Raw genomic sequence first — 16,923 nt, forward strand, 5'->3', positions numbered from 1 at the left:
GAACTAACCGGGGACGAGCCGACTTCGCTCGACCAGTACCGAACCAAATCGGCGAAGCAGAGGCAATAAGATCTTCCATGGGCTTGGTATACCGAGTGGATTCGGAATGACGGGTAAGACACAACCCCCTGCGAAACCGGAATCCTCCGTGGATTGCCCCGAAAATTCAATCCGAAGAGCGCTTTCTGAAACCAGCGGGGACCGAAATGATTATTCCCTCAAGAATTTGTCAGTAACCTTGATGAAAGGCATGTTTGTCACTCATACTACCGAATGACCTCCGAGACTGGCGATTCGTCACAGTTTCCAGCGTATTATTCTCATTGCCGGCCCGAGCGGATCTGAACCTTTCGGCTCGCTTTCCTTTCGGCATGCGCAACATGGACGCCAACTTTACGGTGAACGCATCAAACATTCATGGGTCTACCGAATGATTTCACTTTTCACCTGCATATTTTTCCAACAGCTCATGACGCGCTACCGTTTCCCAGATGCCTTCGGGAGCTTGAGCTATAAAAGCCCCGTACCCGGCCCTTTCAGAGTCACCATCGAGCCGGATACGTAGATCGAATAAGTGTCATGATGATCCACTTCATACTGCTTGCCCTCTTAGGAGCTCCTCAGGTCTTCGGAGCAACTTTCTTAAGGCCAGGCCCCTATGGAGCACCGATTCCGACGCCTTATGGACCTGCGGCACCTGTTTTCGCTCCCCATGCCCCGGTAGCCTACTATCCGCCGGCACCGGCCGTCGCTGCGCCGGCACCGATCGTCGCTGCCCCTCACACTCCATACATCACATCCTACTCCTACGCCAGCCACATAAATCACGCGGTGCCTCCAGTGCACGTGGCACCCACCATCTACGCGGCCCCAGCGCTGCCCCGCCTTGCACCGGTACCGGTGGCGTACGGTCCGCCTGTGCAGCCTCTACCGGCATTCAGGCACGATCCGCATCACTACGCAGGGAAGTTGCCTTCGAGACATTTCTAGCCACACGGGTCTCGTCAGAGTTGTCTATTCTAGTCCTCGTCTGCTCTGTATATCTGTTCGAGCGTCCGAATAAAGAGACTTTACCGGTTTTGACTTGAGCTCAATTAGCTTAAGGTCTGTACTTATTCCGAGTTGGCCTCGCAGCGATCCGGGACTCGAGAACTGAGCGTGGATTCTGTGACCCGGATCGGGATTCGCCGTTTCTTCTCTGCTAATATCAGGCCGATTTTCTAGCCGAGCGGAGGCGAGCACGGTAACGGGTGAGGAACCACCGCCCCCGAGCTGACCAACTGTCGGCGTCGGCTTATAAGGGACACAGGTTTCGAATCCCGAAATGAGTGCAGATGGAAAAATCAAGGCTTTCGGGAATCAAATCTTCCAAAAATTCTGGATTTCCACCTGAGATGGGCCGGTCAGATAAGAGTCGATTCTGCGTGTTTTTTTTCACGGGCTGGCTCGGAGGAGCGGATGACAGGAGGGAATTCGTGAGGAGGACCCCTCCCCCCAAAAGGGGAAGATGGGACTCCATTAGTCTGCTAGCTCCAGAGCCCCTTCCGAATCGTATTGCGTTTGTGATGCGTTCATGTTCCGAGCTTCAGCGCTCTGATGCGTGTGCTCTCGATGGAAGCAGGAGAGGTTGTCGAAGAACGCATTCAGATATCCGCCATCCATGGCACTAATCTTCGAATTATGATCTGTAATGAAAAATCGACTATGTATCTGAATCCTACGTCGATATTCCAGTTCGGTTGCGGGAAAACGGATCCCTGCCAGCGAGTCTAAAATCCCGAGCCCGCGTCGTTACTTCAATTCGCTCTCGGAAAATTACTGTCATACTGTCCGTGTGGTACGCAGATAGGTTCCGGACACGACCCCGGCTCCGTTATTCTGCCGCTGATCAGCCAATGCCGTCCTCGGCTCAGTTCCCGAAGTGTTTTGCGAGACAGGACGATGGTAGAAGGAGATATCGCTTCCGTTTTCGTCTTCTCTATCTCGAAATGAACTTCCTTAATACACCCTGGCATAATAGATAAGCATCAGAAAAGAACTCTGCGGATCCGGTCCGCTAGTGCCAGGACATATGACCAGTCGCTGTCAGCTGTAGACTTAGACGTCACAGGCTCGTGGCTCCCGATGGCAGCACAGTCAGCGACATACTTGTGAACTGCCTAGTTCGTTCCTCCCGTCATCATCATCACGGCCCCATGCAGATGTGGAGACCGGGCCTCGGGCCTCTCCATTGACGTTACGTTGGGGGCTCTTCACCTGTCGCCTCTGGTGGGCCTCAGGGACCTCTCGAACGTTTTCTCACACCGTGTGCATTACACTGTGAAATTGGACTGATTACACTGTAACGGCTTTTGGAACGTATCTGAACGATGAGACAATAGGAGAGAGAGAGGATCCTCGTAGCGCCACGGAGAGAGGGAGTTTCCGCTCCGAGATACAGATACTTCCCGCGCTATCGGATGATCCGAGCGGAGAGAGATCGGAGTTCGTGTCGAGGAGCCTTTTCCTGACAGATCTTTCCGTCGCGCTGAAGACCGACTCGTTCGGACTGCTCCAAACACCAGAAAGAACAATATTAGCTGGTTGGACAAAATATTCGAAACTATTTATTCGAAATATCGGAAGCTATTATCCAAGGCGTGATTTTCGGTGCTGAGATCATTCGGAGACACTCAGCGATGCGGGAAACGTTTCGAGGTAGAATGATACATGGCTTCACAAAACGAGGTCTCTCCGAAGAATCATTCCTGGGTCCTGCACATTGATTCACTCAGAATATTCAATTCATGTAGTCGAAGCCACGCTTGGTACGAGGCTGCGGAGAGGCATCATCGGATGGGATGAAGAAAAGAACGGAAGTCCCTCAGAATGGATTCATGATGACAATCATACCGGTTACTCATTCCTCATCCCGAAGAGCGAAACCCTTTTCAAATCTTAGGTGGTCTCCGCTGCGAGCTCCCGACGTGCTCATCGACCTTCGCGACTTCATCGATTGAAGACAACGGTTGTAAGTAACTATCGACAATTTTATTTTTCATCCTTCCAGACGGCCTTCAACATTGTTATTGTGAGCATGGCGATGAATGAGATTGATTCACCAGATTCCAATGGTATCAAGATCAACGAGTTCATCATAAGCACAGAACTCTGTGAGCGCGACTTCATTTTTTGGCGGCGGGGAACTTGAGAATAAATGTATGATTGGTTCACTGATTGTTGCTCCGTAGGTTATCAATAGGTAGAAAGATAGATAAAGGTTGTTGAAACGGGTAGGTAGGTAAGTAGGTGAAAGAGGCACTGTGAAAGTTCATACGAGTAGATACTGGAGTTGACTCACAGAATAAGTCAGCGTGAGAAAGACATTGCACCGTGCAGATCACAGAAGCTCCAAGGCTCGTCAGTCAATATGTAGAGATATAGGGGCGAGAAGGACACCGGCGGAACAGCCTTTCGGTAACTCCTTCGAATCACTGCAGGTCAGACTGACGGGAGCTTGAAGAGTCGGGATTCACTTTGAGGGTCCCACGGGGACAACGACTAGCTAGCCAGCTTAACAAGCGACACTATATAATTACGGTAATTCTATAATATGCTCGGTTCCGTGAGGTGGTTGGGTGCTTCGTTGGTTGGTTGAATTCTTGCTAGGATACATTAGGACTACGGCTACAAACTTAACCCTACGGGACTTTCCTGGGACAAGAGGACACAATTTCACTAATGGAAACGTCGGAGATAACACGATCAAACTTCATCCAGGTTCAATTTGATGCGGTGTCTCCCGCTCGCGGGCTCGACAGCAGTCACCGTTTCGAGTTTTCGGGCAAGTCTACTTCTGACGGTTATATTCCTCATGGAACCTCTCACGCACCGAGAACAATATGTTCGAGGGCTGAGGAATCGATAATTTGAAATGAAAGCTCTCGAAACTGGTGCATGATGCACGGCCATTCCGTTCAATTTGTCGTATGCTATCTCTTGATTCGGTCGTTGATTGGGGTATTCTGCTGATTATTTCGTGTATATGCCCAGCACTATGACTTGGATCAGCGCGTCACCTCTTCTGCATCCCACAAATTCGTGTTTAAAGATCGCGGACTTCAATTGGAGAAAGATTGTCCACTCGAACCCAAGCGACAGCACTCAGTTTCGTTCATCTGACGTATAGTCCTCTCGAACCTCGAAAACTGCCCCCAGAAATGCAGCTCGGTGCGCCTGGTTAAAAGCCCGATCCCATCGATTCCATCTGCACTCTAATTATCATTAACATCGGACTTTCTCTGCATCTGAAGAAAGGTGACACTACGATGGGTCGAAGGATCCGGATACGATCAATCGGCACGGTAAACCTTCTGTGGAGAACCCTCATGTGTATTAGATAAGTTGGCCATCGGAAATCCCCCACAAGAAAATAGCACGACTGCTAATGAATCATACTCGACGGCCCGATGCGCACCGAGTATGCAAGAGTTCTTCGGGCCCGCAGGACCGGGACACTCGAATGGAGCTCATTATTATTTTAAGGCTATCGATTCGATATAGGAGCTTGAGCTCCCCTTAGGTCAAGCGTTCATCACCTGAAGCCTCAAGGGAGGGGAGCCGGTCTTGCACCCCCTTCCCCAAGAGTCGAGAGGTTAGACCACCCGAAACGAGATTTAAGGGAAATGCTCGACTGACAAGAAGCTATTTGGATAGCAGTGTCGATGATAATTATAATTATAGTAATATATAATCATATTGATGTAATAATCATAATAATCGTGATCAATCAGCACTGCGCCCATCGGATCATGATGACAACCATGATTCACGGGTGGTCGAGCGGAATTCGCTTGCCCATTGGATTGATCTGAATCCATTATAATCATCATCAAGTACATTGATAAAAAATCGCTTACTCTACCCACGCGAAGAACTAGATGTTTGCTGCTAGTAATAATATTATCGTAAGTATATCTTTATGCATGTTTTTTCGTATCCGATATCTAGATAGCTATGGTGTTTCTTCGGAGATCAGAACCCTGATCAAGGCAAGGTTGAAATGGACGGTCCGTCAGCTCACTGAAGCCAGGCTGCTCCGAATCGTCGGACGAATAGAGGGCGACCTTGAGCAGATCGACGACGCCAACAGCGTCCGACGGGAGGGCCGGCGATCACAGCGGAACATCCCTGGTGTTATAGGTTGGTTGGAAGATCACAAATCTCTTGTGATCACTCAGGAAGAATTTTCGAGACTAACTCGCGTTTCCCTAAAAATCTGTGTGTATGTGGTGTCAATGCTCGATACTTGCTTGCTCAATTTTCTCCTCAAAAAGTCCTAGGTTGACGTGATTGCTAGTTCCGAGAGGAGGCTGGTGTACGCTTGCTTAAGACCCACATACCGAAGATTCTCATGTGGAACCGAAGGTCTTATCACACGGTGAATGGCTAGATGGCTGCTCGCTTCCGCACCTTGTCGTGACTTCTTCCAAGCCGCCGATAAGATGCTCTGAATGCGCTGCCGGCTACCTTCTTTCTCTCTTTCTTTTTTCCAACTCAACGGAAAATCAACACAGCCATCACGATAACTAGAAAAGCATTTCGTGTGTGCTGTTTTCTTTCTTAGCCCCTTTTAATACTTTGTAACTCAGGTTCCATTTTGGCTACGCCATCGATCCTGCACGAAGAGCTACTATCGGTAGTTGTTGTACTTGTGTCTGAAGAGTGCTTCAGTGGGTGAAATTCTCCTCCTCCTCCTCACTGAGAGGCGGACTGGGTATGTCCGGACACGCTCCGGACGCCGAGAACGCCAAAGGGGACACATCGAGAATCAGTTTAAGGCATCGAGCAACCTGAGCATTTGTCGCGCAACACAACGCAGGAGTATGACCTGTGAAAACGAAGAAACGACGATCAGCCACCTGATTGGAAGACCTCCCAATAGAAGGAGATTGGTCGATGCTGAGGAATCTCAGAATACTCGCTTCGCTTACCAAACTTATCCTTCGCGACGACGTCAGCACCTTTGACAATGAGCAACTGTGTGGCGGTGACTAGGCCGTTCCGAGCCGCGAGGTGTAGGGCGGTGCGGCCTTCGTGGTTAGCAAGGTTCACGAGTTTCCCCAACTCGTGATTTTCCAGCAATAATTGTACTACGCTCTCTTGATGATGTATGCAAGCCTGATGGAGAGGACTATTGCCTTCGAAGTCCTGAGCACAAGGATCGGCACCGCGACGTAGCAGATGCTCTGCGTGAAATTTCGGAGACGGACATTAGGAACGTAGTCTGAGCAGGGTCTCATGGTGATATTTTTGATAATACGATCGACCGAAAGGATCTTCAATCTTCGGCTGATTGAACCCACCGATTATGGTGCATTGGCCACATTGAGCCGCCAGCATCAGAGGAGTGCAACCCTGGTTGTCTCTCGCGTCCGCATCGGCCCCTCGGATAATGAGCAGGTCGCAGTTTCGGAGCACACCGCGTATGGCAGCTATATGAAGGGCCGTCCGTCCGTGAGCATCTTTGGCGTGCAGGGCTTGCATCCCGAACAGTTGGAGAATGGATTCGAGGAGAGATACGCCGTTGAGGTGACCTCTGTTGGGAGCAGGAAAAAAATACTCATGTTAGGGTGTCGAGCCGAATCACGAGCAGTCCGAGATTCAAAAATAAAACAGGAGAAATAGGGGGTCGAGTCGTCGGCTGGTAAGTACTCACGCCGCGCAATGGAGCTCGGTGAAGTGAGCTCTCGGAGCGACCTGCATCTCGGCGTCCTCGCTCATCTCCTCCTTGGCTTTGTTCAGAAGCAGGGCCACGCATTCTCGGTTTCCGGAATAGCAGGCATAATGTAACGCTGAATAGCCTTGAGGATCTCTCAACGACATGATGGTTCTACCACCATAGGGAAGGCCGTTCGCGGACGCGACACTATCTGAGATTGATTGGAAATCCTCTTGCAGGGCATCGATAAGATCAGACAGAACTTTCGCGTTGCCCGAAAGCGCAGCGAGATGCAGAGGGCTCTTGCAGGCAACTTTGACTCGAGTCAGGATCGGTGCTCCCGTTTCGAGGAGCTCCTTGGTCGCTTCGTAATTATTGAAAGCATAATGGAGAACTCCCAGCCGACGGTGGTCCCGAATGTTGACTTCTGCGCCTTGCTCGAGGAGAGCCCGGATAGTTTGGCCGGAAGAACGCATCGCAGCGTACATTAAAGCGGTGCGACCGCGTTTGTCAGTAAGGTTAACGTCGTAGAGACCGCAGTCCAACAAATACACAAGACACGCTTCTCTGAAATGCGGACAAAGAAATCATGAGCACCTATGGAGCGGATTCGGATCGCTTTCGTCAATTCGGACTCGAGGGAGACTCCCACCTGTTGTGCTTGGCCGCAAGGATGAGCGACATGTCCGGTCGCTTCCCGGGACATGGGTCGCCATCTTCTCTGGTCGCAAACTCCAGCAGTAATTGCAAGCATTGAAGATGGCCCCGGCTAGCGGCGAGTTCCAATGGAGATAAACGTTGAGTCGGGCACATCGGTGGTGTACCCAAAATGGCACGAATGTCTTTGGACGCCAGTTGAGATAAAATCTGAGGACGAAAATATTTTTAGTCATTCCTCACTCAGACATGAGTTCGTCTTCTCCCCCATTCGGAGGAAGATCTAAATCGAATACCCACCGCTTGGAGGGCCTGACAGTTGCCCGCGAACGCTGCGTAGTGGAGAGGTCCAGCCCCGCTATTGTCGAGTAATTTACACCATTCATCGGCCTTGAGAAGTCCCAAGAAAAAGTTAACATAGAGATCATCCTCCAAGGAACATGCAAGATGCAGAGGCGTCCTGCCATCTACATCGTGCCGACCAGCATCAAGAGGGAATTCTTGGTTGAGGTAGACTAGTAAGTTGACATCGCGGTGTTGGTTTCGATTCGATACGGCGTAATGCAGAGGCGTTCGACCTAGAGCAGATTAGTCCTCGGAGATTAGCCCGAGCCCGACCCAATTGGAAATACTCGACAGAGCATGTCTCCGACTGAACATATGGATACATATCCTATCTAATAATCATACTTCATCTAATCATCATATCTCATCACATCATCAATCATCATATCTCATTTTTGTTTCAACCGGAAGGGGCGAGAGATCTCCCCTCAGCTCACCATTTATGTCGACGATGGCATCGATTGCAGCTCGCTTCGCAAACTGGTTTCCCACGTTATTGAGATACTCGTTAACTAGAACCACCGCAAGCTCCAGATTTCCCGCAAACGCAGCGCAATGGATCGGAGTTCTGCCTTGGTTATCCCTACCGAGAACGTCGGCTCCAGCTGACAGCAGCTGTTTCGCCAAATAAATGCATCGTGAGTCGCGAGAATTCGGGATGAATTCAGAATTCTTATCCGATGAAAAGAGAAAATCATGAGACGTTTCAACACGGCTACACTTTTAGAAAATCGCGAAGCTGACCTTGTGACAGACCGCATAGTGGCCGTACAGGGCAGCCAGATGAAGCGCGCTGCTCCCGTCACGAGAGGTAGCAGCAACGTTGGCGCCCTTGTTTATGAGACATTGCACCAGGAGTTCGTGTCCGTATCTGGCAGCGATGTGGAGGGTTGTGAGGCCCTGCCTGGAAAGCGATCGAAGGAGTCAGAATGAGCTAAGCCGCATAACTTACGTACACCGGTTCGGCGATGCGATTTTTTCTCCTTTTCGCCAGGGATTCTCACCTGTCTGCCGTGTTGAGCTGAGCCCCTGCACTTATAAGGTTCTGGGCTCTGGTGACACGACCGTGGATGGCGCTCATATGTAGAGGGGTGCGTCCGGACGCACTTTTGGCATTCACGAGGGCTCCCATGTTTAGCAAAATTTCGACGCAGGTACCCCCGTGAGTGGACGCAGCCGCGTAATGCAGCGGCGTGTAACCTGAGAGTGGATGAGAACCTCATGGATATTGATTATGATATAGCTGGTAATGGGGTTGGCGGATCGCACTCGCTGAGAAACTCACCGAGTAGATTCTTCGCAGAGAGAGGACAATCAGCTGCAATGAGGCTCTGGGCAACATCTGCCTTGCCGTTCAAGCAGCAGATGTGCAGTCCGGTGTTTCCTTTGGAATCAATGACGTCTAATCGCGCTCCCATAGAGAGCAACCGTTGTAACGCGTTCACTCGGCCGCCGGCACAGGCCGCGTGCAGAGGAGTCAGACGGTCCTGATCGAAAACCTCCAGCTGCGCACCGTAATGCACGAGAAGCTTGAGCATCTCTTCGTGTCCTAAAAATGCGGCGTAGTGTGCGGGTCTTCTCTGTTTCTTATCGAGGATGTCCGGGTTTGCTCCGTGTTCAAGTAGAAGTTGAGCCATTTGGACGTGGCCGTTGAAAACGGCATGATGGAGACTGGTACGATTGAATTTGTCTGATATGTCGAGGAAGTTGAAATTGTGAGCGGTGTTTTGCTTTTTCTCTTGGTGCGCCAGAATCGCTTCAGCGCACGTGAGCGCATTGTTTGCCGCTGCGACGTGCAGAGGTGTCTGCCAGAGTTTATCCCGAGCGCTGACATCGGCACCCGCTTCTAAAAGAACGGTGCAAGTCTCGCCGTAGTTTGGACCCCAATCTTCCTCGTCCTCGATAAAAGAATTTAGGCTGAGCGCTTGATCTTTTGCAGACGTATTCCCTTGAAAGCTGTGCGAATTGCATCTCACAAGTCCGATTGAGTTCTCGTTCCGAGAGGAGTTGTCGGTTTTCATCCAATCGGACCCGTTCGAAAAGAATTGGCTCTCGCCGATGGGAGAAACATTTTCGACTATGGAGTTACCTGGAAATCAATCGGGATGGGTTTTCTCAATCTCGTGTCTAGATCCGACTCGTGTTTCTTCGATTAAGCACCAGTGACTTGGCGTATTTCTCGTGGAACCGCTTGTTTGGATTCCGGCCTCTGGGAGTCACCCAATCCCAATATCCGCTCAGACCCAGCGTCAGGGCCAGGAGTACAAATCCCCTGTCAGAACAGCTCTCAAATTGGAGGCTGGTCGTGACCTGCTCGCAACGGATCGTCGTTGACGGCTGATTCAGACGTAATACCCACGAACGAGATCAATCGAACGTAGGATCGACTGTGCTCTAACAATATGTGCCCTTTTATCAAAGAGCACGCTTCTTGTCGGGCGTGCATTGGAATTCGGTGGAGAAGAGGTCTGGCTCTGCGGGTGGCAAGAACTCTGCTCTGCTACTTACCACTGATGTCTGTCGTTCCATTTGGAAAATGGCTGATAGTCATATGTGGGACGGGTTCGTCGGTGGACAGCCCTCCCCCGGGAGGAATCCTCTGATTCGGGGGGGACGGTTTGTCCAACTCGAAGCCTAGGTCGTGTTTGACGACTTCTTCATCGCGTCGGCTTCCGGGGAGTTCCTCGCGACAACACACTCGGTGGAGTGGAGTTATCCAGGACACGTCCTTCGCATTAACCCGCGCTCCTGGGGAAAGGAATGTTCATGTCACACGGCTGATACACGCGTTTTCTGAAATTGCTCTAAATAGGCGTTTATCCCGATCTCAGAGCTACTCGATTGGCGGAAGCGATAATTGATTTTCAGAACGCCAAGTTCGAGAAAAAAAACTCCGGCTCGGAGCGAAAATTTCAACATCAATATCAACATCCTCCTCCATCTCTGTCGCTCGAAAAGTCCCATAGAGCTCATAACCTCCTGTTTCGGAGATCAGCTACGCACGAGTGTCAATAGCTGTCTGATCGTCACCACCCATCTTCGTAGCTGACGCCCACGCTTTTCAGAAAATGAAAGACGTCCGCTCACGACAGGAGGCAGTTCTCGAAGTGCGAAAGCGGCGAACAGAATTGGAGACTCTCGATACTTCTGTCGATCGGATCTGGTTTCAGAGACACCTTGCTCCGATCTCTTCACAACAAGAGCCCTCAGGGGACGGATCAGGACGTGAGTTAGTAATCGAATTCCAACAGAATGGCTTCTTCCGGAAGAGTTCAATATCTAGAAAGCTCGTTACCGGCGGCGCGTACCGTGAAGCCGGGGAGACATCCGTCTCGTTCTCAGACTCGAGGCTGAACTGAATGATCGTTCAATATTTCGCTCTGAAACCAATCCTGCGGCAGCGGCCACGAGGTTGAGCTTCTGCTTCTTTTATACATCTGTCCATTCACTGATACAAGTCGGCTGATGGCAACGACCACACGAAGCTGAGTAGAAGTTTCGAAACTATTCGAGCCGAATCGGTCGCGCAAACCCACCTCGCGTACAAATGAATTATTCTCTATCCACAATGAAGATGCCATCATCTACTTCAGAATGGGAAATAATTGGACTCCTGAATAATAATCAGCGAGGACGAGGGTTTTAATTATTCAATCAACGTTCGTTTGATCGCAGAGGCTGCGGTCGTTTCCACTTGTATGAAAGACTCAGACAGTGACTCGACCTTGAAACGGTCGATTAAGATACGGACTGGAAGCATTTGAAACTATTCGGTGCTCGAAAGACGCCGATTATGACCGTGGCTCGGCACAGAAGACCCACTATCATTCATTGCGATCGTCTCGCGATAGATTACCGGACAGTCGACGTCTTGTCATGTATTTTCCATGACAAAAAATGTAATCAGGACTCGGCAGATCTCGAGTGTGGACCCAAATCTTTCTCTATCTCCGCGCGCGTAAACGTATCATTCCACTCGAGAATGGATTACGCACAGAAGATGGTACGCGCGCGGTCCGAGGCGAGCGCCAAAAAATCGCGGCTCGTACGCTGTCTCCTTCTGATGGTGAATTCCGATTCGCAAGCTTCGCGATCCTCTCCAATCCCTCCCTATCGATGCAGATTGCCAGCGGAGGACACGTCATGGCTGAAGTCTGCATCCGTGACGATGAGGTGTGAACCTAGTACGGCTCCGGGCTCCAGCTGGTGGGATTCCACGCGAATCCATGTATCAGATTTTTTCTGAGCTCAAGGCAGGACGACAGAACAATCTGAAGGAGCTTACCCTTTTCGAGGAGGTAGCGGGTGATGTATACGTTGCCACAGAAAGCGGCCGCGTGTAGCAGAGACCTCCGTTGCTCGTCTGCGAAGTTGGGTCCATCCGGTAGCGGGGAGGTCTCGATCTCGTTCGCAAGTTGGCCGGGATCGTTGAGAAAAATCGACTGGATCAGATGAGGCTGCGGAAGAGAGATTTTGCTCGAAAAAAAACTCGATCATATCGAAACAGATCTGGAGCGAACATTGGAATCGAGTAAGGAGAATTCCGCTAATGGAAAGATGGCCGACGCGTTCATTCCTTCATCATAATGTCAGTGATCCGTCGAGTAGACTCTATCGATGTTTGCGGAGCTGCTCTCACTGAGGGCTTCTTGAAGCGGACCAGGAAGGTGACGAAGAAAGCCCATCGTTTGAAAGCGCCGCTCTGACAATAGCCGACGAGCGGTTCCGGATCTGTGTGGCTCCTGAGGACGATTCGACATTGGCGATCGACATCACTGTGCCTCCGAATCTGATTTCCGACGCTCTGCTTCCTATATCGCACGTCAGTGTGGAACCTCCTCAGCGTCGGTAAACCTTGGCATCATCGCTGCAGCTAGACGTTCGTTTACGATTCGGAAGCGCACCCGCAGTACCACGATCGGGCTTTCCAAAACAGCTCCTGACTGATCGACGCCTGTATCTTCTGGAGCCGACAGCGATCCGCGACCTGCGCGGCATCGCTGCCACCGCGGGATTTTCAGAGAACGCTCGGAACGTCCGCTACAGCACCGAAGATATAAAGTGTCCGCGGACGGATGCCAATGATTGATTTCCGCCGCTTACTCCAGAGACATATTTTCTCCCTGGGGTCCGGATCGAGCTTTCCACTCGGACCTGCTCGGAAAGGGAACCTCCGAGAGCTCTAATGGAAACCCCTCGAGGAGCTATGTAGTCCCGGGGAAAGCCTATCTTCGCTCTTCAGTGGAGAAGCGCGTTTTGCACATGAGCTCCTAATGCTCCGATCATCTCGTCGGTCATCATCATCATCATCATCATAGAATATAATTCGAGACAGAACTCGCGCGGAAGCGACCGAGCTCGAATCCAGAGTAATCGAGACTGGCTCTCAGACCAGAGCAGCTCCCTCCTACGACTCAAACTAGCAAGGCCTGTCTTCGACGAGTACATTTCGCAACTACGTAAATTACGTTTTGAAGAGGTCTTCTTCAGCGCGAGTTTCTGCGATCTATTCTTACTCAAACATGGATGTGACCTTCGCGAGAAGAATCCGAAACCAGGCTGAAGCAACGAATATCGACTTGTTCTACCACGGAGACCTTCGGATCCGAGGCATTCTTCTTGAAAAGCGGATCGAATACTTTTTCTCCCCGCGTCTATGGTCGAAGATACGGACCGTCGAAGAGCCGCAACTCCGAGCACGGCTTCCGATCAGCGATAGCTCGTCGTGCTTGGAGACGGATTGTGAACATCGGAGATCACGCTCACGGCTGCGGGAATAAGCTCGAAACAAGAACCGTGAGCTGAGTTGTCGCCGAAAAGGCCTCGCTGCTCGCCTGACCGGTCGACCAACGACCAAATTTCCGAACCAACGCCGCACCCGGTTCTTGTAGGCCGTGACCGGATGTAGTACTTCAATCTTCGACCGGTTTCGACAGTCGAAATCGTCCACCGAGGGGCGATACATTCTTGCGAAAAATACGAGAGACTGACCTTCCGGGCTACGTCTGCATGGAATTTAAATCTTCGATCTGGACGGCTCTCCAACAGATCGATGTGGACTCTGACGATGAAAATCGGCATATTCGGATTCCCGCGACGATTTCATAGCAGCTCACGACACAGCCTTCGAATCAGAGTTTTTCTGTTCACATGAAGGCGTTCAGCTGATTCGAGACGGTTGGAGAATACTTCCGGGACCGAAACTTCATTTCACTCCAGAAGTGACAGGCCGTTTAAATTTTCAGACTGCCGTACACGCCTTGACCCAATTACGGGGAACCCGCTGTTTTCCCCCAGGCGAATCCTGTTCGTCCGTAATCGGGGTGTTGGAGACGTTCCCGTTCAAAACTCCCGATCATCGAGGAAGCAGCTCGCTCACGACTGATGAGCTGCGCAAAAAATCACCATCACCCTCCGTCACCCTTATCGGAATGAGGATCGAAGAGCGTAGCGAGGGATATTCAGTCCATGCATGGCCCTCCGATCATGGTGAAGTCCCGACACGATTATGAAGAAAATGAACGTCGACCTAAGAATTCACGGTGACGCCGTCTTCGTGTTGATGCGGCTGATGTTGTCGTCGTCGTCGTCGTACGGCTGCCCACAAACTGCCCACGAGAGCTTCACGGCCAACCCGTAGCAAGGATAAACGGGAGATGCAAGGATTCTCTGTGAATTTCTGCGCAGTCTCGTTGGCACCCAGCCGTCGGCAGCAAACTGCAGAGCTGTTAAACGACAACGATCCAGGGATCCGTAGAACAAAAATTTTCGCCACTCCCAGCCGTTGGACGGAAGGGTTTTGACACTAGATTCTTTCTTCCGCTTGGTAAAGTCGAGACAGCGAACGTAACCAACCAAGGGACGGCACGCGGGAGGGAATCAATTGAATGGAGCCGGAATCGGGAATCCGGGAATCGAGTGTTTCTCGAAGCACTGAAACGCGAGCTACCTAATGCGGGAGAATTGCCAAAATGGAGCAGCCGCATGGCGTGGAAACCGACTCGACCGACTGAGCCATGGATTTCCTCCACGGCTACCTCGGACAGAGGCCTGTCATTCTGCCGTTTACGATCCGCCGTGTTTCCTCGCGTTTTCTACGTGGACAATGGCTTTATGTGCAGAGTCAGATCTCTAAGCTAACGACGCAGCGGCAGGTTGAGAGCTGATAGTGCTTCGGCGTTCACACGGTACGGAATACAAACTCGAGGTGGAACGATAAGGTTGTATCCCTCGTTCATTTCTCCCCGGAATCAGCTCAACGCGTCTCCCGGCTCTGTCGCCTCACAGATTATCTCTTCCTTGCAAAATCGAGAGCGGGAGGAGAGTTAGGCCTAGGGACCTCGGAATCGGCAATAGTGACCTCTTCATGAGGAGATGCTCACGGATTGCGACCCTATTTGATCGCGTGGGGAAGTGAAACGACGGACTGTCGTCAAATTCAGCCAGAGCTGCCCGACTGAATTTTTTTCCCGCGAATTGTGCTCACTGAGAGCTTCAACGCCTAACCACCATGAAGGTGGAAGAGGGACCAGCCGGATGAATGATTGGATAATGCATGGAGGAGCCGCGGTTCGTTCCGGGCAATAAAGAGATCCACTGAATGGTTACTGTTTGTTCTGGACCCTGAGTTCGTTGACTCTGATAGTTTCTCGGACGAACAGACACAGATAGCTCGGCGACCAGAAAGCGGGCAGCGGGCAGATTCACTGGGAGCTCGTCCCTCTCGGGTAGGGACACAACATGTCTCCATTAGCCGGAGTTCCCCGGTTTATCAAAGGGAAAAGGAGCTGGCCCTCCCAGGGGGGAGACCGGAGTGAACTACCGCTCGCACAGCGCATGATAATGAATTTTAGAGCTTCAGGAGATTCAAAATCGCTATCTTCGAAGTTGAGTATTTGTACTCACCGCGTCGAGGATATGTTTTTCTGATCCCCACATCTTGACGAGAGGGAAGGCATCGATGGATGTAACTACTTATCTTCAAACTGGAAGCCTGGGGAGATAAAGACGTGCCATTAGTAAACCAATCACAGCATGATCTCCTCATCGTCGAATGGATGACCAGCTGAACAATTGGCCACGAGCGACAGCACACACGTACAGGCACGTACGCACACCGGAGGCCTTGATTGAGGTTTGGCGCTAAGAATGCCAACCACGGGAATCCTACTATGGCCTCGCTCAGCACTCGACCGGAATATCTCTTATCATCAGGTTGCGCTGAAATTCGCCTTGAACCGTTTTGACCCCCGATGGGAGTTCGATCGAGGGGCGAACTCCGATCCTCGATCGTTAGAACTATCCGCCTGTTGCGCAGCCCGCTCGCGAGGCAGCAGTTACGAGTTTGATCTGACAAACTAAGTGATCGCCTGACTGGGCTGGACCGATATCCTTCAATCCGTCACAAATATGAAACTTCCCACCGCAGCTCGTCCTCCGACCCGGAACCGAATGGGCGGTCTTCGCTCAGAGCTCGCTCTCTCAGTCGGGAAAACAGCTCCCTTGCCCGAGGGGAGCTTACGGGGAGCGAATTCCTTCCTATCCCCTCCGATTCGATTCTGGGATCATCGGACGGCTCGATCACCGCCACTGCTCTTGCACGAGTGTTTCCGAAGAATTATTCTCATGATGATACCTTGAGCTTGCGCGGACTGCGTCCACTTGTGCAAATGGAGCCTTCTCTTGTATTCTCACTTCTCGGACTCAGTCGTGCGATTCCGGCTGATGTTCGTATCTGTTATTGAAGCAACAGAACAGCAGAGCTGACTACCACCAACCTTTGTATCCTGCGTCTGCTGCTGCTGCTATGTTGTCTCTGTGTGGCTGTTGCTGTCGCGGCGGCGGCCGTAGCGGCTGCTTATGCCGCCGCTGCGATGATGGCGGCAGCGGCGCATAGGCCCCTCCTCACTTACTAGAGCCGAAATCAGCTCGTAGCCTCAGCGGCTCGAGTTACTGACTCCTCGGGCGTTTGTACTCAAGATATTGTACCCTGAGATCGGGAAGATACCCATCATGCTAACTCTCAGAGATCGGCTCTCCGAGAAACGCGAATGAGAACCCTGCAAAAATTCCAATTCTGAACGGGTGGAGGAGAATGATGATGGAAATAATGATGATCTTTGTTGAGTAGACCCTAGCCGACCCGGGCGGTGACATCGGCACCTGCCGAAACCGAAGTTCCGACGACAATATCCCGGTAGAGAGCATCGGAGGACTTTAAA

At 51.2% G+C, this 16,923-nt stretch overlaps 2 protein-coding genes across 2 annotated transcripts; one reads left to right on the plus strand and one right to left on the minus strand.

Annotated features, from left to right (window-relative positions):
• The first annotated feature begins 380 nt into the window (after positions 1–380).
• Positions 381–990, plus strand: LOC108864732 (pollen-specific leucine-rich repeat extensin-like protein 1). Its single transcript, XM_018640914.1, has 2 exons — positions 381–398; positions 541–990. Exons 1-2 carry the CDS (start codon positions 381–383, stop codon positions 988–990), a joined length of 468 nt encoding a protein of 155 aa, XP_018496430.1.
• Positions 991–5,558: 4,568 nt separating this feature from the next.
• LOC100904197 (serine/threonine-protein phosphatase 6 regulatory ankyrin repeat subunit C) lies at positions 5,559–12,567 on the minus strand. The gene is made up of 14 exons (XM_029112525.1): positions 12,557–12,567; positions 12,342–12,444; positions 11,988–12,159; positions 10,211–10,450; positions 8,988–9,791; positions 8,707–8,902; positions 8,447–8,606; positions 8,140–8,317; positions 7,658–7,935; positions 7,353–7,567; positions 6,698–7,267; positions 6,345–6,577; positions 5,973–6,227; positions 5,559–5,869 (listed from the first exon to the last, which is right to left on the minus strand). Exons 1-14 carry the CDS (start codon positions 12,565–12,567, stop codon positions 5,709–5,711), a joined length of 3,576 nt encoding a protein of 1,191 aa, XP_028968358.1. The 3' UTR covers positions 5,559–5,708.
• Positions 12,568–16,923: the final 4,356 nt, after the last annotated feature.

Source organism: Galendromus occidentalis, unplaced genomic scaffold, assembly GCF_000255335.2.
Source record: "Galendromus occidentalis unplaced genomic scaffold, Mocc_1.1 scf7180000077512, whole genome shotgun sequence".
Classification (NCBI taxonomy): domain Eukaryota; kingdom Metazoa; phylum Arthropoda; class Arachnida; order Mesostigmata; family Phytoseiidae; genus Galendromus; species Galendromus occidentalis.